This window comes from Danaus plexippus, chromosome 25, assembly GCF_018135715.1.
Source record: "Danaus plexippus chromosome 25, MEX_DaPlex, whole genome shotgun sequence".
Lineage (NCBI taxonomy): Eukaryota > Metazoa > Arthropoda > Insecta > Lepidoptera > Nymphalidae > Danaus > Danaus plexippus.
Genome location: NC_083553.1, coordinates 4,304,887 through 4,330,240, shown reverse-complemented (window position 1 = coordinate 4,330,240; position 25,354 = coordinate 4,304,887). Strand labels below are relative to the sequence as shown.

The 25,354-nt window shown below is 31.7% G+C and overlaps 2 protein-coding genes across 2 annotated transcripts; one reads left to right on the top strand and one right to left on the bottom strand.

Annotated features, from left to right (window-relative positions):
* Window positions 1-1,374: 1,374 nt before the first annotated feature.
* LOC116775397 (myrosinase 1-like) lies at window positions 1,375-15,942 on the top strand. Its single transcript, XM_061524621.1, has 11 exons — window positions 1,375-2,229; window positions 10,583-10,689; window positions 11,828-11,975; window positions 12,394-12,560; window positions 12,929-13,186; window positions 13,262-13,350; window positions 13,428-13,575; window positions 13,650-13,813; window positions 13,887-14,039; window positions 14,516-14,607; window positions 15,536-15,942. The coding sequence occupies exons 1-11, from the start codon at window positions 2,201-2,203 to the stop codon at window positions 15,774-15,776; spliced, it is 1,596 nt and encodes a 531-aa protein (XP_061380605.1). The 5' UTR covers window positions 1,375-2,200; the 3' UTR covers window positions 15,777-15,942.
* Window positions 15,941-24,919, bottom strand: LOC116775398 (ATP-dependent RNA helicase DDX24). Its single transcript, XM_061524620.1, has 14 exons — window positions 24,658-24,919; window positions 24,058-24,445; window positions 22,655-23,254; window positions 22,103-22,255; window positions 21,210-21,363; window positions 20,376-20,553; window positions 19,863-19,992; window positions 19,115-19,247; window positions 18,565-18,654; window positions 18,334-18,445; window positions 17,917-18,034; window positions 17,079-17,256; window positions 16,133-16,301; window positions 15,941-16,061 (listed from the first exon to the last, which is right to left on the bottom strand). Exons 1-14 carry the CDS (start codon window positions 24,796-24,798, stop codon window positions 15,960-15,962), a joined length of 2,646 nt encoding a protein of 881 aa, XP_061380604.1. The 5' UTR covers window positions 24,799-24,919; the 3' UTR covers window positions 15,941-15,959.
* Window positions 24,920-25,354: the final 435 nt, after the last annotated feature.

Sequence of the window (25,354 nt, the reverse complement as noted above, 5' to 3'; positions counted from 1 at the left end):
ACAACCCCTTACTTTGGGCCCCATAAAGTCATATAGAGAGGGGATAAACATTTTAAAATTATGATATCTGATAATATTAACAATCTCAATAGATCGATTAAAACCTCCATTTCTAATGCACAATGACTCGGAAATTCAATATGCTCCGCCAAATAAAGGCGAAGAATTCACAACAAATTTTAGGGAGCATAGCAACTGCAGCGAGGAGCATGGTAACAATGACAATCTGATCCGAACCCGATACGGACGACTCATCAAGCCGACAGTGAGGTTTATGTCTTAATAATTAAACTCATTATTTATAGTATATATTTTATACGACATTATATTTTTTGTTTACACGAAATACATTAAAAGTATTTTTTTTTTTAAATTTTGGTTATTGTAAAATAAAACTAGTATTTTTCGGATAAACTACGCGTGATTTGTTTTTGTAAAAAACTACATACTCCCGACGTTTCGGTTACATTTTACGGTTACGGTTTCGGACATCTCGTTTGCCCGTGATCACGGTTGCTGAAAAGTAACCGAAACGTCGGGAGTATGTAGTTTTTTACAAAAATAAATCACGCGTAGTTTTTCCGAAAAATACTAGGTTCATTTAAATGAATAAAACTCGCGAAAATCTTAGATCTCACTATTGTAAAATATTTTCGTTTTATATATTCGTAGCAGGTAATTCAATTTTGCATTATATTTTGTTATACTGTTTACTTTACTCGTTTAATAATGTGTCATTGTATTATATATTATTATTTTTTTAAAGGAAGGGAAGTGAAGTGCCTACGTTTTATATATTATGATGTTATTAATGTAAGTGAAAATCACATTCCATATTGGCACTTAGAAACAAACCGATATTTGATATGTTACGAACTAAATAAATAAATTATTATATTTCTGTCGACAGTCGCCATCGGAACTTAGCACTGTAAGCTAGTCTCGATGATTAAATTGTAAATTATAATATTACAATACTTATATATACTAGATTGCCTTTTCATTACATCAACTACAAGACTGTCAGGCAAAAAAGAAGCCTGCCACTTTTTTATGTTGCTAGAGGAGGTATATACTTTCTTCGTGAAGTCAACTGAACGTTAGAAAAAAATTACGAAAGAGATAGGAAGAGGAAAAACACTCAAAAGAGTGAACCTAACTCGTTGGTCAGCTAGAGTAGAAGCTTTTAGAAGTTTAAACGATTCTTGGTATAAAATAATTACTGTTTTAAAAATGATTGAAAATGATAGTTCTGGGGAAAGGAGTTTTTCTTTTTTAAAACGGGTCAAAAATTACCCGACGATCGTCACTGTGTCTAGAAAAAATCAATCCTCTTCTTCTTTATATAGAAGCAGAGATAATGAATACTATAAAATATGACGACAATATAAATGATTTTGCTAATAAAAAGTCGCGTAAAAAATTGTATATCTTGTTTCTTATTTACGCTCTTCCTTAAAGACTATTTAGTTCGTTTATTTAACTTAAACACCTTTATTATTATTTTAGAATGGTGGGGCATATATGGGGCGGCAGAAATAAAGTGGCCTACACTGATAAAAAATCTAAAACCGACACTGATTGGTACAAACTACGAATAGTAGAATAATAAAATAAAACAATACCGTTACCCTCACAATTAGACAGATATAAGAACTTTATTATTTTGAATACATAAGCGTTAGTAATACTAGCACATTTTTCCCGTCTGCCCGTGATTACAGATACTGTAAAGGAACCGAAACGTCGGGACTATGTAGTTATAAAAGAATAAAAAACATCGTGAGGAAACCTGGACTTATAATTTCAAATTATAAGTTTGAAATCGCCAACCCGTCTTGAGCAAGCGTGGCGATTAATGCTCAAACCTTCTCGATGCGTGAAGAGGCTTATGCTCAGCAGTGGGCTTCCGATAGGCTGATGATGATGATGATGATGATGAAAAAACAGGAATCTTATTAGAAACATAGTTTCACTTCAATGACTACAACTGAAAATCTTAGATATAGGTTAGTAATAGGTTAAACAAAAATAGTTTGAAATTTAAAATAAAGTAATAAAAATTTTAAAGGTTATATTATTTCTGACATTAGTCGATTCCATTGAATATAAAAGATTTGTAAATCAAATTTTACAACCATTACTGCTTATGGACACGTATAAAATGTTTTGATAATTTAAAAGTGTCGTAGTGACGACGATGTCTCCTCTCCACACGCTAGTGTTGCTGTGAGTATCAGTGCTTTGAACATCCTGTGTATGGAATTTTAAAGTGTTTTTGTGCAATTTATCCAATTTTCATTATATTTATATTTTTATCTAGTAACTATTTTATCCTTTTCCGATGCCGACATGATTAATTTTTTTTCATTCAAGGGTGTTTTTTTTTAACATTGACTCGTAATATTCACTTGAGTAAAAGAATCTTTGTTGTGTTAATTTAATTTTTATCATAATTTTGAAAGACTGGCAATTTTTGAAATTTTTTAATATTACCTTATAATTAAATTAGTTACTTCAGACATTTTATATTTGATTTAAATTATGTTTAATCTTAATCAATCGTTTTCGATGTGTAAGAAAAATAGCATAAAATACGACACAAAATCTGTACAAATATTTAAGACTACACATATATATGTATATATATAATCTAACCAGGCGTTTGCGGTTAAACCGTTTAAGATCAAACTTACATAGAGACGGAAATATTTTAAACTCTCAAATAACATTGATCCATTAATTCGCCCATTAAATTGTGATAAAATTAAAAATAAAATGTATATGTATAATAATAGTTAATTTATTTCAGATAAAATGTACATTAAAATGTTTTCACTATAAAAAACTAATTGATCAATAATTTTGTATGACCTTGGATTATCAAACTGACAGAAAAGGCTAACTGTCATACTGTTTACTTTAAAAAATTACAACGATATTAATAAAATTATTGAGTTTTCAAGTTCCGTGACAGATAAAACAATAGTTAGCAAGAATGTTTATTTTGTAGCAAAAAAAAATGTTATGTTATGAACGTTGATGATTACTTAATAAAGAATAGTTGAAATTTATTTGGAATTAATGCGTATATAAAGACGTCGTCGTTTCGTAGTGGCTGTTTTACAACATTTTCATAGTAATTTACATAATACAATAAATATTCCTTAATCTTATTGTTACAAGGCCTTTGTATATATTCAAAACAATCTTATGGAATTTTGTATATGAAAAGTGAACGTAAAGAAATTCGTGAAACAAACAATGCAACTATACTACAAAATTTGACAGAATTTTTACAATTAAAGTGCAACAGGAAAAATAAAATCTAAAATCTAGTTATAAAATACAAACACTGTATTTTTTTGGTTAACACATTAATTTTTGACAAAGGATATGAACATTTATCTAAAATCAACGTTTTATATCTATCAATTCTTTGATTATTTCGGAAGTTTTAAAAATAAAACCGTTATTGTTGAATATTTATTTAACAATTTTTAATCTATTTAATTTTGATATTATATACTTTATAACTAATTTGACTAACTAACGCCGGTTGAAGCGAGAGCGGTGTTTTCTAAAGGCTTTCATTAATACATGTTGTACAACATTTATACTATACTTGATATAACAAAAATGTGAATATACGAATTACCCACAGCGGTATGCTTATCATAACTGTCTATAGTGACCTTAAATACGAAGCGTGAATAAATTTTCATTCATTAATCTTCGCATATTATAACCAACTATTATAACAGTTCCTTGGGAAACCAACATCCCCAAAGACCATACCATCAAGGTCAACAAATATTACGAGCTCACAAACGAACTCACTCGAAATAGGTTCGTCGTGGATTTATACGCGGTAGAAGTGGGAGCGAGAGGTATAACGGCTAAATCTCTCTACAACCTACTAAAAGACTTGATTATGTCCAGAACTAACACCAATTCATTCTTGGAACGTATATCGAAGGCAGGCCTAGTAGATCTTTTCAAATTTGGTTAGGCAGAGAGAGGAGCTTGGACGGTGGAGGTGCCCCTTAAACTTATACCAGGGTCGCAAGTCCCAGGCACTGTTGAAGCTCCTCTCCCTGCAACGCGAAGGACCCGGCACCCGCACGGTGAATCCATAGAATTCTGAGAAGTCTCATGTCTCTTAGGGTAATTTATAGAATGAGTAACGGAAAATGCACCGTCTGTAGTGTGGTGCCTCAAACTTTTAGTAAACATACGGATCAAAGGCCCTTCAAAGTGGTTACTAGGGCTTCAACGCTCGCTAAATCGTCGGTTGAGTACTAACTGATATCGTTATAAAGAAATTTTTTTTTTTTTGTTAATTTTAACTGAAGAAATTTATACTGTCAATTTCAAAAACTTGATCGATGGTGCCAAAAGAAGGCAATATCAGCTACGTTATATTAAAATATACTAGTAATAAATCGATATTTTAGTCCTTGCTAAAACTCTTCAAAATTAAATTAAATATGTATGTATGTATGATAAAAATTAATTGATATATAATAACAGAATAATTAATAGAAGAAAGTAGTAATAAAGAAAAAGCAAAACAAAAGAAAAGAAAAGATGAGATGACTTAATCTGTGAAAGTTACGTTAGATATGAAAGTCAATGATAAATAAGAAGTTTTTTTTAAGATTAATATGTTTGGGTTACTATACATGTTTAATATATTAATATATTTATTATTAAAGACATAAAATTTTGAAATTAAATTATCAAAGTAACAACCGTATATATATTATTGGTGGCTTTAAATTTAATGTAAATAATGATCATTTTGTAACTTGTTAAATTTTAATTAATTAAATATATTAATAACGTAAATTATTTTATAGTTTTCAATATATTTTGATAGAATAAAATAGAATTTTACAAAACGGAAAAGTGAATTAAAAGTAACACACGGTTGTTTAATAATCGACCTTCCTTTTTATTTTTATTAATTAAAAACAAAGTAATTAATAAAATATTTTATAGATTTAATCAATTTTTGTTTTAACTTTATAGTATATAATTTATTTTTAGTTTGATGAAAATTATAATGAAATAAATTTTATAAATGTTTTACAATCGATAAGGCGGTATTGAGATTTTACGGGCTGATATAATGAAAAGGAATCGTTTTAAAATCAGACTATAAGTGAGCATTATCTCATCACAAACTTGACGTGTTTTTAAACGTATCATTTAAAAACCGCGAAGGTTTAATTTATGTATTTTTTTATAACTGGCAATAAAATAAAAGTAATATAATTTTAAATGACACGAATGTTTTCAATAACGTCATAATTTGACAAACAAAACTTTTTTATCTGTAGTATATTGTCTGAATTCATTGCTCCGATCATTCACCTTAATTATTCTCCCACTCACCTTTCAATTTCTAAGAAACGAACCGGCTGACAAAAAGGGTATTTCGTTGAAAGAGCTTTGTGAGGAAATTGTTTTTTTTTTATTTTATTACAATAACATATTTTCCTCATATCATATTCATAAAAATTTTATCATATTTATCAAGGCGAGTGGATTCTTAATTTTATAAGAAAAGTGAATGAACGAGTTAATACCTTAAAATATATTTTTTATATTTTTTAAAAACAAACGTCTATCCACAGATAACACATAATATTACATACATTATTATATGAAAGTACGTTATTGCTAATTTTCATCAGCGGTACTCGATTAATTACCTTGATCATTTTTAACTTTTATTTCACTTCTTATAAATTACTATTATTTAACGAATGGCATGTAAACTGTTTGGTGAATTAATTTTATTATCTGTAGATTATGTTAGCTGATTCTTACAAGTTCTTTTTACAAGAATTCAAATCACTGGCAGCTTACATTTCCACAGACTTCCTGTTTCTTATATTCAAAACTGCAGCTACAGTTTAAGCATGTTTAAATTTTTATAATATTTGAATTCGTTACACAGATAATATAAATATGTCTTCACACTAGAATTCAAACAAACAATCTCCTTTAACCTTATATAATCCTATATCCTGTTTTAACTCGCATTCCTGGAAGATAATTAGCGTTTATCATAGCTACAGAACTTTCTAGATTGTAAGATTGCAATGGAATTTTACCGGTTATTTAACTAGGATTAACATACCTATGTTATTCGTTACCTACTTCTCCAACACTCTTAACACAGTTGACAACGATATTGTTATTGCTTTTTTATCTCGTTCATGTCTTCCAAAAAAACTAAATTGGTTCTTTACTAATATTCATGGTCGCCATAAAAATTTACGTGTTGAGAATACATTGTCTGATTGGAGAGAATTAGCTTCCAGTGTTCAACATGGCAATATACTTATTATACCATTGATCATATTCATTACCAAAAATATCATCTTCTCGTATGATCTGTACTTATAATCCCAAAACTTACGCACATGCCTCTCCTGCCAGTATTAATGCTCCGATTCCGGACATCAATGAAAATGTCCACGAATGTGTGCTCCGTTTGAGATAACAGTGAATCCTAATAAATGCCAAATGCCAAGCCAGGAATCAGACCAGCGGCTATTCTGAATACTAGCGACAGTATTTATAGCATCCCTTTACGACAACACACCCATCAGTGCTTCGTCACTAATAATATCGGACTTTTTATTTACACTTCATTGACCTGACGTTCATATTGATGAGGTGGACAATAAGGTCACGGGGTCGCTTCTTAATTCATGTTGACACAAGCGGTTTTCACACTTACGAACCAAAACTCTGTTAGTACTGATACTAATACTAACCTTAGCTATCATCGGTCACGCTGATGTAAATTGCTGTAATATTTCCATAAATAACCTATATAAATTAGATCGCGATCATAACTCTTGTATTGGCTTTATTATTGATCTTCGTAAATACGAGCATATATCCCGTTACCGTTCTCAGCTGCTATGAATGCTTATGTGGGAACGAAGATGTTATAGATTTATATATAAAATATTCTCTGTCCTAAACGATCCACTTTCCTCTCAGTATTTAAAAAAATATCTGTTGTTTGTTTTACGATTTAAATCTTCGTTCTTCTAGAGTCTAGAGTCTAGACTCATACATTAACTTGTATTTTAATTAGTTAATAATTTAATTTAGTTAAGTTTCATTATAACCTTCTCTTATGCCGCCTGGTTGTTTTGTCCAACTGTTATTTCCTTTGACGTTTGCTGGTGGGGAATTCTTTTTGAATTAAGTTTGCTTTTGTCAGTGAAAAATAAAGAAAAATTTTATCCAGAATACAAAAAAGTATTAAACGTTATCAGATAAGCGATAAATTTTGTTGCACCACGTTTTAACTATGCAATCCTAGATTTTTTTTATGTCTTCGACATTAAGATGTCATGATAATTTCAATGATTAGTTATAAAGTAATTTAAGAGGTAAAATCCCTCAAAATTGTTGTGCACGATAATATCGAAATAAATTTTATTGACAAAGTATTCATCGTATAAACTTATTTCGTTTTTTATTTAAAATACAAAGTTTTAATACCCGTATAGAAGTACGGACTGGCTTGACCCTGATCATGTACAAAAACGAAATACTGTTCACTTTTTTAATTAAAATAATCAACGAGATTAACTTATATCGCTAAGAAATGCTTACATTAATATAACAAATTAAGAAAATGACTATGACCTAGTTTTTGTTCCATATGTCAGGGACCATTTAAACCTTAAAAGTACTTACAATTACTCTGAAGCGTTAAGTTCCATATATGTTTATAAGTATACGCACTTATTATAGATAAAGGACATTATAATATTCTTGCTAGATAACTATTTTACTGCTAACAGGCTGAGTCTTCAACATTATGGTTAAGTGATGTAATCTGTGCCGTCTCTATTTAAAATGAGAAATGGCTGGATATATATTGTTTAATGAGGGCCATTTGTGACATTTTTATTAATGATTTTAATGGCATTGCATTTGATGATTATTTGTCGTATAAAATTTAATCGTGCTAATTTTAAAACGCATTTAAACTGTACATAATAGTAATTTTATGTTGCTTGCTGTCATGTTTCTTTTTAATGTTGTCGTTTTTTTTTAACATTCCTATTTTATATGTAAATATTCGGTAACAAAACATTTTTCAAGGCGCTGTTGTTGCCAGAATAAATAAAGTAACGAAACAAAATGTTGGTAAAACACCAAACAAAAAACAAGCTCAAGCAGAATTAATTTAAACTGTTTCACTATTTCTATTTATATGTTTTTAATTTTCCATTTCACGATAAAAGTAATCACCATAAAGTGTGAATACTAATTATGAATTAGCACTGTCTGATCTTCATTTAGATCACTTGTTTAAGGACATACCAGAATCTCGAATCGAATATTTTAATGTCATTGTTGAAGGTTTCCCGAAGCTGTCAGTTTTTGGTCTAAAAACGGGTTGCAAGATGGCGACTACCTATCTTTGTGGAAGTGCATATTCAATAATGAAATTTATAAAATTGAAATGCAAGTCTTCATTATCAGAACCATCAATCAAGCATGCACTGATTCTAGCCAATACCCGAGGGAAATAAAGATAAAAAAATGGAAAAACAAAAAGTTTTTAAAAATATTATACGGCCCCTAATGTATTCGGTAATTTTCATTTGCGTTAGAACCTTTCAAGTCTAGACAGCCCTGACTTAGATATTGATAATGTTAAGTTTAATTATAGCCTGTTAATATTATAAACGTGGCTATGTTTACTCATTTATATATTACAAGATAATAATCGAGAGACCTTCTAACACTCTTGTATATGTTTGTTTCTAACGCTTTATATCCATGAGGTAATTATAAAAGGATTTTATAAAAATCCGAAACATTTATTTCAATTCAAAACTACTTATCATGTTTTATTTTACGACGGAACTTAAAAAAAAATATTTACTAATAAAAAAAAAAAAACATTTTATTCGACTTAAACTTTATTACGTTACTATATATTCTTTGTTTTGTCAAAGTCTTTTGTCAAAGTTAGATGCAGGCGTCATAAAGATGTTGAAGTTGTGGCTCGGGCTCGCGCTAACGGCTGATTCATCGGCTTTATTTAGGGATCGCAATAGTTTTGGGATGAGTCTAAAAAGGCCATCGGAGCTCTATAAACACCTGACAGTTTCCAAGAGATACATCCTGGGGAAATCCCAGGATGACGTCGTTACATCGCTCCCAAAAGACAAAGATGCCCCAGAGCTAGAGTCAAGGCTTCAATTCCACAAGCAGTTTATGATAGGAGCGCAAAGTAACAGAGTAGGGTTAGGATCAAGTAGGAAGGTCCAAGATACGGATATATTGAAGTCTTTTATTCGACAAGACGAGAATGATAAATATAAGATCCATGCAATAAGTTTAGAAATGCAGAACGAGTGGTTAGACATAGGAGATTTTTGCATCCCATTAGCACTAAAATGGCGCACCTTAATCCATGATTGGTCGCCAGCATTGCTAAAATTCTATCTCAATGCGTTCCAGATGACTCTCCCAGATCAGAGTAATTTAGTAAGATGGGGTAAAGGTACCGAAAAGACTTGCTATATCTGTGGGAAGGCAGTTGGAACTGCTAGGCACTTGTTAGTGAGATGTAGGGTACTCCTCGATAGCGGTCAATACTCGCGTCGTCACGATAGGGTTCTGGAAATCATACGTGAAGCGGTTAGTCTTTCGGTAGCCAGAGCGCAAAAGGAAATAACCACAAAGGAGCGATAAGTAGGTTTTGTGAGAGAGGGCACTAGGGGTATAAAAACAAATGTCAAGCCTTACTCCATCCTTAAAGACGCTACGGATTGGACTATAATGATGGATACGTGTGAAAAACAATACCAAATCCCCGAGGATATTTGTGCGTCGGCCTCCAGACCAGACATATTCATGTATTCGCGAATCTTAAAGCGCGTTGTGATGATAGAGCTTACGGTTCCTTGAGAAACCAACATCCCCAAAGACCATACCATCAAGGTCAACAAATATTACGAGCTCACAAACGAACTCACTCGAAATAGGTTCGTCGTGGATTTATACGCGGTAGAAGTGGGAGCGAGAGGTATAACGGCTAAATCTCTCTACAACCTACTAAAAGACTTGGGCCTGTCCAGAACTCACATCAATTCGTTCTTGGAACGTACTTCGAAGGCAGCCCTAGTAGGTTCTTTTCAAATATGGTTAGGTAGGGAGAGGAGCTTGGACAGTGGAGGTGAGCGTTTAACGCGCGTTAGTTAGGGGCCCCTTAAACCTACACCTGGGTCGCAAGTCCCAGGCACTGTTGAAGCTCCACTCCCTGCAACGCAATGGACCCGGCACCCGCACGGTGAATCCATTGAATGCTAAGAGGTTTCGTCTCATAAATGGAAAATATTTAAATGATATCATAATAGATCTTCAGTAACTGTCGCTTGCCTGAAATCTTTTTGTAATTGCTTATTTAATATTTAAGAGTTACCCTTCGTCTTTTTTGGAAGACGTTACTAAAGAAGGGAATAATTTTATTTTTCAATGGAATATTACAAAAACGTACACCTGAATAAAATATATATTGTTACAGTTCATTTCTCGGAGGTTTGGCGGGTTCAGACGTTGAGTTTCCGCCGAATTTCAAATTTGGCGCCGCGACATCGTCTTATCAAATAGAAGGTGGATGGAATGATGATGGTGAGACCTTTTAAAATAAAGCGATTCCTTTAAATCATTTAGTTAGTTACTAATCGAATTATGTTTAATTATATCAATGATGTTGCATGTTGATTAGGAAAATAATAACAAATAAAACACATTTACAATTACACTTTCATAAAAAAACACATACATACCACACTAGAAAACGTAATAAACTAGAACTTCCAAAAACCAGAACCAACTATGGAAAGAAAAACATTTTCTTTGAAGGAGTTCAAATTTATAATAAATTATCAGACTTAATCATTAATAGCAAGAGTTTTCCTATATTCAAAAAAAGTGTAATGGAATATGTGCAAAATAATTTATAAGTTAATGTAACCCCTACCTACACATGTTTGTGTAATATAACTACCCGCAACATTTCTTTTACTGTATATAATTCATAAGGCAGACTTTTAAATGTACCCTCAAGCAAAATTATTGTAATTTCTTATTATAAGTGAACTTTTGTGTTCTTTATGAGAAATAAATGTCTTTAAACCGAAAACGAAACCGAATGATAGACTCAGTGCAGTATCAATTATACTGTTGTTGCTATAATGTTAACGAAACGTTGGGATTATGTAGCTATAAAAAATAGAATAACGCGTAGTATACTAAAACCTTAGTTTCATTTGAATGAGTACAAGCGAAAGTCTTAGTTATCATAACGTAACTACCACAAATTAGATTATTGGGAGTACACACGGAGCATTCAAGTTTTTCATTCATAAAACTGAGTTTATGCTTAGATATACGTGGATTACAAGAAAACAGAAATCGCTCCTTATGTATGTAGTGTGACTATACAAACTAATCTAATAATACTCACTGGAATGTGTTTTATTGATGTGGATTATAGATATTCAAATCTAATTTACCTACGTAGTTTAACTTTTAAAGTAATTGAATAACATACACAGACAAACAAAACACTCTCATATTTAATATTGTAATCTTAAGTCGTGAGATTACGGTAGGTAGGTGTAGACATATCACTTATGTCGCTAGAAAATAAATCTCCAATACTATACTATATATACTAAAAGTGTTGGCGATTCAATGTACTATAATCCGTGTATGATCTGCTCTGTTATTTGTAAAATATATACGTCTATACGTCTATCATCAGGTAAGGGTCCCAGCGTTTGGGACGATTACGTCCACGAGAATCGTGTGAAAATTAAGGATAATTCAAACGGAGATGTCGCGGCTGATTCCTACCATTTGTGGAAAGAAGACATAAAGATAACAAAGGAATTGGGGCTGCAATTTTATCGGTATATTATCATGATGTCAAAAACAGCTTCATTGATGTACATTTAAACATAAATCTCATTTTCCCTAATCCACTCCATCGCCCGTATCAGACTGAAACGAATTAGTCTGTCATTACACTCTGAAAACTTTACTATTGTCAGAAAGTTGTTATAATTAACACTTGAATAATCATATATCGACTATAATAATGATAAAAACACTATTTCACTGAAGAAAATAGGGTTGTCGACAACTCGTGTACCTACTAACATATATAAAATCTACATTGACTTAAAAAGGTCCTAATTTTGAAGACGAACCGTAGGTAAAGAATCATCATAAGAACATGAAATTGTTTTATTATAATTTCATTCTAATACGACTAAATTATATTATACGACTAATTAAATTTTTATATTTTGAACTTTTTTTTTTAAGTTTCTCAATAAACTGGCCAAGGATTCTGCCAACTGGTTTTTCAAATAAAATAAACAAAGCTGGTGTGAAATATTACAATGAACTTATAGATGGTCTTGTGAGTGCTGGTGTTGAACCTGTCGTCACTCTCTATCATTGGGAGACGCCTATTATAATCCACAAACTTGGTAATTCAGCCCGTTACACACTTTGTTTCGAGCTCTTTAATTTCTGTCTTTGCAAGGACTCTTAAAATAATTTGTAACTAAAAAAGTGTAAAAAAAATATTTCATACAAAAAATACTGGTTATTCCAGCATACAATGTAGACTACATTCCCAATATATCTATATAGAGAACCTTAATTTTAACTGTTTCAACAATAGCTTGCTGACACTCAACACGAATACGAAGATTGTAAAATGAAATGCTACCAGTTTATCCTTTGAAGATTTAAATTTCGAATTTCTCATTATTCATATCCAACTTGAAAGATTTTTTCGTTAATAATTTTTAATTATAAATTATTTTTTCATTTTATATAATCTGTAATGTAGGTGGGTGGACAAATCCTTTGATAGTGAAATGGTTTGCACATTACGCCAGAATCGTGTTTTCCCTTTTCGGTGACAGAGTTAAAACCTGGATAACAATAAATGAAGCGAACGTTCAATGTGATTATTTTTACAACTCTGGAATATTCATTACTGCTAAGGAAGATGTCTTTGCACCATTTCTGTGCAATAAACACATTTTAATGGCGCATGCGCATGCGTACAGGATATATGAAAAAGAGTTTAAACCTAAGTATGGAGGTAATATACCTATTGTATAGTTTACATATTCTTCGATAGAAATTTAAATACTAAATTATATCATATTTTTTCCAGGGAGTGTATCTTTGGCTAATAATTTTCTGTGGCTGGACCCATACATCTCGAATCACGAAGAACTTGCTGAGCTCGGCAGAGAACACGCGGTAAGATGAATGTGCGTCTTAAAGATTAACAAAAAAAAAATATAAAGTCATATTCAATATTCAATATCATCATATAGATTGGTAGATATTCCCATCCAATCTATTCCAAAAAGGGTGGTTGGCCTCCCGTACTAGAAAAAGTCCTACTGGAGTATAGTTTGAAACAAGGATACAAGGAATCCAGATTACCAACATTTACGAAACAAGAGAAGGAATTTGTAAGAGGTCAACACTCATTAATTATTTTATTACTGCTTTTCCAAACAATACATTCAAATATCGTTTCTGATAATATTCAGGCACGGCTGATTTTTACGGCGTGAACTATTATACGTCTAATTTGATCAGGCCAATTAAACCCGGCGAAGATCCCGGATATTTCTTCATAACAGGAGTACCCGAACTGAACGCCATTTTGGTACATCCTAATAACACTTGGTATGGGGCTCTAGATATATTACCGGTAAGTGTTCAATGAAATCAATTTCATTGATCCGTTTTGTTTTTGTTTCTATAAAATATTCTGCAATTTCAAGGTGTATCCGCTAGGTCTACGCCGCTCATTGTCTTGGTTGAAGAAAAGCTACGGTGATATCGATATTCTTATAACAGAATGTGGATTCTCAACCGCAGGATACGATCTCAACGATTACAAAAGAACTAACTTCTACAGAGACCACTTAGAACAGGCGAGTCATAATATATTCTGTAAAAAAAATGATTTACGTATAGACATATGTAGTTTGCAGCTATGCGAATAATTTAATAAGATAATTTTATTCCAAACCCTCTCACATCAATCTTCAAACACTTTTCATTCATATATTCCAACAATAATAGTAAGACGACATAAAACGCCAAAAAAAATTTTTTTTTTTGGCCTTCATCCGTGCAAATACATGCATAGTATATTCTGCCAGTATCGAGTATAATTTAATATTATATAAGCCCAGGTTTTTCACGATGTTTTCCTTCACCGTCTGTCAGTGGTGTTTAAATACTCTTAGAAAGTACATATGACTCGGAAAAGATCACATTGGTAGGTACTTGCCAGGTTTCGAACCCGCACCCTCATACACGAAAGGCGGGCCTTTAACCTCTAAGCCACCGCGACCCCTGCCAAAATTCTAAATAAGTTAGAAAACATCAAATCATGTCTTTTTAGGTTTTATTATCGATAAAAGCTGACAACGTGAGCGTCATTGGATTCACTGCTTGGTCACTAGAAGATAATTTTGAATGGACTAACGGATACAAGTAAGTTAAAGTTTTTATGAAACTAATTTAACTAAGATGAAATCGGTTATTGACCTTTTTTTATGCTATGGCTTAATTTAATTTAATTTTATTAATAATGAAATGAAGGCGTCTATTTAATTATTATTATTGATCTCAATAACAGGTCCTAGGTGTTAAAATGAACTGCTTTACGAAACTATTCTTTATTTTCTATTTGAAATTTTACTGTCGAAACTTCCAGAACTTTTCTTAAGAATCCTATACTCTTAGTTAGATTGGACCGCCAACAGTCGTTCTATCACACTTGATATTAATAGTGCAAGTAAATATTTAAAATGGACCAAAGTTTCAACTGTCGTAATTGTCGTGGTGCGTATCTGAACAACGATGAAGTCTTAAATACGTAATCCTAAGCGCCATAATAATTATTCCTTTCTTTATTACTAGTTGGGCAGTCTCTTAAAACTACTCCCACTTTTGCTTTCACAGCCTCGATTCTGTTTACTATTTTTACCTAACCCACGACTTGTTAAGTCCTAATGAAGGATTTGTGGTCATATGTGACGTAAGCATCTTAACGTATCTGGGATCGTTAGTTGTGATTCAATTTTGTAATATTTCTCGTAGTATGCAAATTTCTTTGTAAACAAATCTGCCTGGCTCTGGTCTTTCAATTTTTATATAGTAGTAAATTATTTTTTACTCCAATCCTTTCTTAAACTTCCAGTGTCCATTTCAAAGAAGAAGTAAAATAAAGATGAGAATTGTCTAAAGTTCGCATTTTTATTTTTTTTGAATTATATATATATTATACACAACAAAGATTGTCGAAAAAGATATATCTCGAATTAGGAATTCATTTTTCTACGTTTATTTTTTTTTATGTCATAAACAATATTCTGTTTCATTTTTAATGACACTGAAACATATTTTTTGTCTATTCCAGTAGTAAATTTGGTCTGTACGAAGTTAACTTTGAAGATCCTAAAAGAAGCAGGACTCCGAGAAACTCAGCACATTACTATTCGTGTGTGGCGAAAAATAGATCATTAAATGTTACGAGTTCTTGTATAGACAGCTCTTATAATTCAGGAGACGTCTGGCTTGCGGAAAATGGCGGCAAATCTTTGAATAGCGAAATAATTTTGACAGCTTTAAATATAATTTTAGGTTATTTTTTGTTTTGATATCTTTTATTCACAATAATTTATAATAACTTTTAATTTGTTCAGCATTCAAGATTTATATAGCTATGGGAAATATTCTAAAGTATTACTAAATATAACGATGTACAGCAGATTTTATTATTAATTGAAATAATGTTGCCATGTTCAAATAAATATGAAAACAATTTGAAAGACAAAATAAAATTATTTATTTCTAAAAAGCTTCTCTAATTTCAGTAATGGCGCGTTTTTCCCTTTCCGCTTTTCCCTTTTGAGTTCGCCGCTCTGTATTGCCTTTTTCATAACCTGAAAACAAAATGGCGGTGTCAGAGATATTACCTTTAGATTGTGGATATTATTCATAATAATATAACAACCTCCAAAGCCTTTTCATCAGACGTGACCTGTAATGCGTTTGGATCGTTTAGAGTGGGGTACTTGTATGAAAACCCTTTTGGGAACAGCGGTCTTGCCAGTATCGATTCCAGCTGTTTCCTCTTAGTTTTAAGAGCTTTGTCAATTGACGGGTCGGATTTAAACTCCGGACTGATACTGTATTAAAGAAATTACTGTGTTTATATAAATAGTTAGTAATAATTTATTATATAAATAAAATAAATTTTATCATAAAAAGTAAATTTTGTTATTTAGCATAGTAAATTTTATATTTGTAGCCACAGCGTTGTTACCTTGTATCAAAATATAAATGTAAAAAACAACAAATGTACAAAAATATAAGCAAATATTATCATAGATACTAAGTTTTACTATCTATTGACGACCCTTTAAATATTTATCCTACCCAGAGAATAACAACAACATGTATGTATATATATATATATATACATGTATACATATATACATGTATATATATATATATATATACATACATGTATATATATATATATACATATATATATACATACATGTTGTATATATATATACATACATATATTATTCGTAAGCGGCTATAAAGTTATCTATGACACTGTTTATTATTATAATCACCCAATGAAAAAACTGTTCCTGCTTTACCGATAGAGCACAACTACATCAACTTAACAAAAGATGGCGCTGTTAACCAAGACTATATACATATAACACTAATCACTTTATGTTGAAACGAAAATATATTTCATACGTCGTAACCTCAACTTAGTCACATGAATAGTGTCTTTTTCAATAGTGCATGTAATAATATTATAACAATTAATTAAAATATAATTATATAAAATTATATGTATATATATATATATATATATATATATACATATATATATATATATATACATATATGTATATATACAGTTTAGTAAAGGATACACGTCATCATCGTCTATTATCAAGTCCATTTCCTTCTCTGCCCTGTCTCTCCAACTCTGCTCGTGAGTCAATCTCTTCTTCTTTGTAGTAAGAGAGTCCAGTTCCCTGGCTAAATTGATGATATCTCGTATTGGTGATATTTGATAGCTCGGTACAGGGAATGTTGGCAGCTCGGATGCTGGAAGAATAAGAGATTATATATGAAAAGCAAAGAAAACGTGGTTATAAAAATATGTATATACTAGGTCCCAGCCCCGGCTTCGCTCGGGCTCTTTACAAAAAATATAAAAAAGCCTATTTAATTTTGAGAATTATTAAACTTATACTATGATAACTTTCAAATGGTACGAACGACTCAAATGATTTGAAGAGTAATTTACAGATACTGATGTAGTCCTGACAACGAAGTAATTTATTTTGATAAGACTTAGTACCGTATTTATGTAAATAGCTTTTGGAATGCCAATTTTCAAAGTTGTAAAATGGATATAGTATGTTGTCCTTAAGAGATAGACATATGCCACCGCGGACTTTTCTGTAAACCTATATAAAATACACAATTCCACGATATCGTATCAAAGGCTTTAGGCAGCGTTTTCGTCAAAAGCTCTCAGACGGCTCATGTTTCCCGACATCTTCAACAAATATCGTTAATGTACACGCAAGTAAATACAAAACCTAACAAATTATATACTAAAACCTTCCCCGAGAACCACGCTATCGAGTGGTGATAACTGTTTGATAATCGGTGCAGTAGTTTGTCCGTTTATCGCGAACACACAGACAGACGCGGCGAGGGACTTTGTTTTATAATATGTATTGATATATATATACTTACTCTTATTGAGGGTCCGGCATAACTTAGAGTAAGTGTAGGCCTCGGCGGGTTCCATCATGAGTATCGTCAGGCCTTCCTTGGAAGCGCGGGCTGTTCTTCCACTGCGGTGTATGTAGTTCTAGAATAATACAAACTTATTATGGCTGCTGTGGGATATTTTATACATTATATATATTTTATACATTAGTAAAAATCTCAAACGTTCATTATATATTTAAATGAAATTCATATTTTCGGATTACTATGCGTGCGTGTTTTATTATTTTTAAAAAACTACATACTCCCGACGTTTCGGTTACTTTGCAGCGACCGTGATCACGGGCAGACGTTATGTATATATATATATATAATTTTAGTTAGGATATATTAATTCCTGTAATTAAACAATCATATGAGTTGTATGTGTATGTATCCCACCTCAGCCGTCCTCGGGACCTGGTAATGTATCACGTGGTCTACATCAGGTATGTCCAACCCGCGGGCAGCTACGTCAGTAGACACCAACACGCCGTGGACATCGTCACGGAATCTACAATGATAAATATTTATATATAATTTTATTTTATATAATAATATATTAAGAAAATGTTTAACTTAAAGTGTAAATTAAAAAAACATATTATTTGTTTGAGGGTAGTTTGAGATTACCTTTCTAAATTCTTCAAACGTTGTCGTTGTGGCATGCTCGCGTGCAGCGGAAGGGGGTTACACTTCACCAACGCTAGTATTTGGGCCAGCCTGATTAATAATAATAATAAGGTTATTTTAGAATAATTAATACCAAGCACCTCCAAACTAATGTTGCTTCAGACCGATTGATGACTACGTAAATGATTGATCAGCATAATTTAATCAACCTCATATAATATGATACACTAAAAACTTCTTTTTAACGTAGTCAAAAATTATATTGTGCCTGCGTTTTATATATTATGATGTTATTAATGTAAGTGCAAATCACACTCCATATCGGCACTTAGAAACAAACCGATATTCGATATGTTACGAACTAAATAAATAAATTATTACATTTCTGTCGACACTCGCCATCGGAACTTAGCACTGTAATCTCGTCTTAATGTTTAAATTGTAAATTATAATATTACAATACTTATATCTACTAGATTGCCTTTTCATTACATCAACTACAAGACTATCAGGCAAAATACAATACAACGTAGGTTATAAGTTAACAAACCTTTTTACGCTGCTGATTGAATTACAGAAAACGATAGTCCTCCCCGGATGTCTCTTCAGTATATAGTACAAGAACACGTCCTTCTGGTCTAGCGAGCACGTTATGCGGCATTCGGTCAACGTATCCGCGGCACCTGGAATCATATGGGATCACCATTACAATATGTTTGTTTGTTACTCTTCCACGCAAAAACTACTGAACAGATTGTGATGTAACTTTCAATTAATGTAGATTAGACATCGGAATAAGATACGGGATGTAATCTATTCTCGATGTGCTGATAGTTCCCGCGGCGTAAGTCGTTTTGTGTGTGAAGTCACGTGAGACACATACATAGATGTCGCTGCCGTTCCGGTTGCCATATCTGTTATTTAACTCATACATTTCTCTCAGAACCTAATATCAAACTTCACACAGTCAAAGTCGCAGGCGAAAACTAGTATTAAATGTATATATGATATTACACATACTTTCTTTATATAAGTTTGACTTTATCACCGTTTGACAACCATAAAAATATATATTAAATTAAATCTATAACCAAATTTCCAAAATGATATCAGTGAGATCATAATTCAGGGGAAATATATAAAATTTTAATTTTATATTTACTCCTTATATGTATTTTTTTTTATTTTTCAAAAAAAAAATTGTTTTTTTGTATCATATACAGTAAGTGTTTGGAATAGATGAGTTAAGGAGCTAGAATTGACAGACAAACATCTTTATATATGTATATATATGTTACCCAAGTTCTGTGTGGTGATATCAACGACCTTGGGGTCCGACATCCCTATCATATCAACCAATCTCTTTATCTTCTGCTGCGGTGTCATTTTGTCAATTTTTCTATTCAGCACTTTCCCTCTCTTTGTTACCTGTATGAAAAATACAGATTCAGTAAATTTTTAGAAGGGACATGTATGAAAATTTATCAGATTTTTCTATAATATTCTGTCTAAAACTTATAAGCTTCTCTCTAAATTTATTTTTAATTAGCTGACATGACATTAACATATATCTTTGTATTTTATTTGAACAAATTTTGAGAATTAATGACATATTTTTTTGTTATGGCATAGGAAATTTTGTGTTCCCCTTCTTTATGAGTTTTTTTTACATAACATATTGCTAGAAAATTACATCCGTTTCACACGCTGATATGGATTCGTAGCTGAACCGATTTTCATTAAATTGTGTATGAAAATATAAGTCTGAAAAAAGATAACTTAACGAAAATGAGTTTTTAGTACATGATAACCTTTTTGCCCTTCATATGCGAGGGTAAGTCGTGGGCCATTGTGAGTGTGGCTGAGAAAACGAAGTTCTGTCTTGAGTTTTTGTGAGTTTCCTCTGAGTTGAGCCTCTCCAATAAGGGCTGCAGTTCTTCAAAGTGACCGCGTTCTATCATACGATCAGTTTCATCGATGGCCAGAAACCTGTTTGAAAAGTTACACTTACTGCCCAATAATAACTTCAAAGACTCATTACGATCAATGCAATTATAATTTCGCCTTAAGTAACTATCCTCCGCTTAAGAACTACTCGTAATACATACATTCGTCTTCGAAATCAAAAAAAACGACTGTGCAAATTCAACATTGTAACAGAGACTATACTATAAGGACAACTAGCTCTACATTTTTTAAACCTCTTCAATATTCTGTAGCTTCTCTATTCATAAACTTATATACCCTAAAACCTAATAAAAATATAATACAAGCTAACCAATCAAACACATAACATAATGAAAATACAATTCAGGACCGCGGTAGAAGCAAATAGTCTCTGAGCCCCACATAATAACACAGTATGTGTCATACATAAAACTGTTTTACTAACAAAATTCCATGCATCATTTCATGAAAATTTCAATTCAAGACTTTCATTTGCAAGCTTCATAAATGGGAGTCCAAAATATAAAAACAACTTTTACCTACATCACATTTACAGTTATTTATATCAAAAGAATTAAAATTACATTTTTATTTGTTTAAATGTTTGTGATTATGCATATTATATTCATCCAATGTCCATAGCAAAAAGGTTTTATTGCTGATGGTAGCTCCATCTAGTGGTATACTGTAGCACTCACTTGACGGAAGGTATCTGCATGAGATGGCTCTGACCCTCGGTCAACAGTTGCCACAACCGGCCAGGAGTCGCCACCACCACCTCCGGACCTGATGACAGCACACGCTCCTGCTTAACGGCCGCCATGCCACCCACCACCGTCGCTATCTTTATGCCTGACGAAAAAGTTTGCATATCATCCATTAAAAAAATATATAACACAAAAAAAAACTAATATTATTATCATTTAAATATAAATATCAAGACCAACTGACAGACACTCACATCTCGTCTGCCGGTGATCACGGTTGCTGCAGAGTAACCGAAACGTCGGGAGTATGTATTTTGTTTAACATATAAAATACGCGTAGTAATCCGAAAATATTAGTTTCATTTAAATCAATACTCGCGAAAGCTACACCTCATTATCAAAAAAAAATTAACATCAATTCTGATATTTTAAGTAAATTATCTTAAACATGAATAAAATATAATGTTATATGTATTTAAGTAAAGCAAGTCTTTCATCTGGACTACATGTAGTTGAATCATATTTTTAACATCTTCGTTGTTCAGAAAATAATAAAGTAAAAAATATTTAATCCTATATCAGATTATCTTCAGGACACCTCAAGTCCTACTTACATTATAAATTCTTTAGTTTCTGAACATGTATGGGTATGTCACTCATTCGCCAATAATGTACTGATAGAATATTTTTTATTTTTTAATTTAGGTTAGTTTGCATGAAAGAGGTCGTGATAGCTGAAGTCAAGTTAAACAGACGATAGATGTCGCTGATCGTTTGTTAAAACATCTCTCATTAAATTCACATTATTCGTTCCTCTATGAACATGATACCAAAAACAACGCGGCCGAAGTCGCAGACTAGAACTAGTATGAAATACACGAAACCTGTATACTTAGCAGCAGCTATGAGATGTCTACTGATCTGTATGGCCAATTCTCTGGTTGGTGTTAATATCAGAGCATACAAAGGTTTGCCAGTCTTCATCATAACTTGTTCCGGCAATGACACATCTTCTATCACCTTCACGCAGCCTCTACCTGATGATTAAAAATTTATTTAGCATGCAGACAAGGTAAATAGCGGTAATACTAGCAAATATAAACGGTGTGACAAAGGTATGTGTAAATAACTATATTTGTACAGGTTTAACTATTAAAAGGAAATGTGCCAAGTTACTTGGTTACGTTAATTGAAACCCTAAGTTATTTAACCTAAACACCAGTATTGCAAGAGCTTGCAGCAAAGACAATTCCATGTTAAAATTGAGATTGAAATCAACAGAAGGACATAATGAATATAAAAAAAATATATATGATCCTTTTGTTAATATAAAGTCTCGATATAATAAACTTGTACCATTTTAACTTATATGTTTACAATATAATTGATTTCTGTAATTTAATTGAAAAACCTTTAAAAAAATGCTGTAACATTACCTCCATTTGCAATGTCTACTTCATCAATGCCACTGTTCTCTTCATCGTCACTTACATCGTTATTTTGTTCATCATCTTCATCATCATCATTTTCATCGTAATCTTCGCCATCACTAACCTCATCTTCATCATTTTCATCGCTCTCTAAATCATCAGACTCCAACATATCAGACAAATGTACATAATCTTCATCACTTAAATCATCTTCCTCTGATTCCTTTGATTTCCTCAAGGGAACTTCTATTTCTTCTATGAAGTCACTATCATTATTTTCTTCATCAACATCACCTCCACTCAATGATTCATTTCCATCGCCACTACTATAACCATCCTCCGACGACTCCTTTACATTCTCACTCTCTACTTTCTTTTCATTATTTTTATGATTATTCCTTCTATCTTTACCATTAATCTTTTCTTTTTTATTTTCGACATCTTTCCTCTTTTTAACTGACGTTTTCTTAAAAGGTATATCATACACATCTAGTCCTTTCTGCTCAGCTTTCTCTTTCAGTTTCATTATGCCAGTTAAAATTGGAAGTCCGAAGGCTAATGTTTTACCACTGCCCGTTTCAGCAGCTCCGAGGATATCTCTTCTACCTAGGATTTATATAAACAAAACATATATTATTTTTAATTTGAATGAATAGTTTGAGACACGAAAATCATTAATAGTTCATAGTTCATCAAGCACTAAGACAATATAAAAAACATTATATTACCAATAAATGATTTTAGAAAAAAACTTCCAAAAAACACTTTGTTTTGATAACCATATTGTGTTCATAACAATGTATATGTCCTACTCTTTTTGGGAACTGTTCTTTGTCAGATCATTAATGTTTTCACCTAACTGTCATCCAATCTAAATGTGTACAAAATATCGACTCGACTCCAGAATTGAGAGATTCCACCTAAACTATTATAGCTATGTATACACACTGTAAGAAAAGGTTGTCAAAATATAAAATATTAATTAATTCTTAGACTTTCGCGAGTACTAATATTTATTACGTGATCACGGATAATTACGGGCAGACATTCACATCTCGTTTGCCCGTGTACACGGTCGCTGCAAACTAACCGAAACATCGGGAGTATGTAGTTTTTAAAAATAATAAAATACGCGCAGTCATCCGAAAAATATTAGTTTCATATGAAACACTGTTTATTTCATTGTATCTTTTGCAGGATCTAATTGAACTATGTTAAAATTATGTATTGTACTAAGTAGCAAGACTGAATGACAGATACAAAAACACTTAAGTGATCTACCTACATTTTACTCAACATCATATTATCTAAAATATCGAGCAAGTATACATAATGCATAACATCTTTTAATGACATAGAAATGTTAGATGTTTTTGTAAATGTTATTTATATTATAAGCAAATTTTTACCGTGAATCGCAGCAGGGAGTACCAACTGTTGTATTTTTGTCGGATTTTTAAATCCCTGCTCCATAAGTGCTCTAACAATCTCCTCTGGCAGTTTAAACTCCGCCCAGGACAACATGTCTTCTTTAGTCAGATTTGTAACTTTAGCTATATTTTCACCGAGTTTCGGTTTCTTAACTTTATTGGCCTTTACTTGTGCTACCTTAACCTTTTTGGTTCTCTGTTTTGCCTGTTCATTGTTTTCTTGGACATCATTTGCTTTTGATGGTGTGACTTTTTTACATGTTTCAACTATAAAACCGTTGCTAAGTTTAATTTTCTTCTGAGGAACTTCTACACCTTTATCTTTTACTTTGTTCTCTGTCGGCTTCCTCTTTTTTGGTTGTTTATTCTAAAACAGTGAAATGGCATTTTAGTATAAAAATGTTAAGATATTTGTCAAACAATTTATTACTTCACCATGGGTACGGTATGTGCAGAAAATTATTATAACTGTTGCTATTATATAGGATTTCCAAATTTCAAATTTGATGTTAATAAAATAAATGATTACGATATATCTTCCTAACCTATGGAGTGCAGTATTAAATGGATTGGCTTTACCTTTTTAGACCTTCTGTTTTGTTTATCCAGGCCGTAGTCTGTACATTCTTCAAGTCCAACAAACCCCTTGTCCATCATTGTGATAGGGAACCCATCTAATGGTACTAAGTCCCATTTTTTGGTTTGAATCTTTTTGGACATTGTGTAAAAAAATAATAACCTTTCAACTGTGCCTTACGAAATGTATTTCTGTACACTTAAACTTGAACTTCTAAGTTCTAACCTACAATGTTAGTTGCTGATAGCAACGAAAATAAACGTGAGTTTGACATTGATAGTAAATTCAGTTTGACATGTATAATTCATTTGCGTTTGAAGGAATATTGGCGTGAAAATGTTTAACAATTATTTACCCTTACACGAAACATGTTTGACAATATTTATAATATTATAATAATAATTTATTTATAATATTTAAATTGTAAATTCTTTAAATATTCTCAATAAAAAATCTAAATATCAAAAAAATATTTTGTCACTCACAAATTTATTTATTTTATACCCTTATATAAATAATATACAATAATTTAAAGTTATTTTAATAAATATTTTAAAGCAATAAGTGACATAAAATTTTAATAATATTAGGTAAAACAATCTTACTATTAACAAAATAATTCTTGTTGTGTTTTGATTAAATAACACAGAAAAATAAATTTAAATTTGAAATTATTTGTACTGCTTATTTTGGCACCAC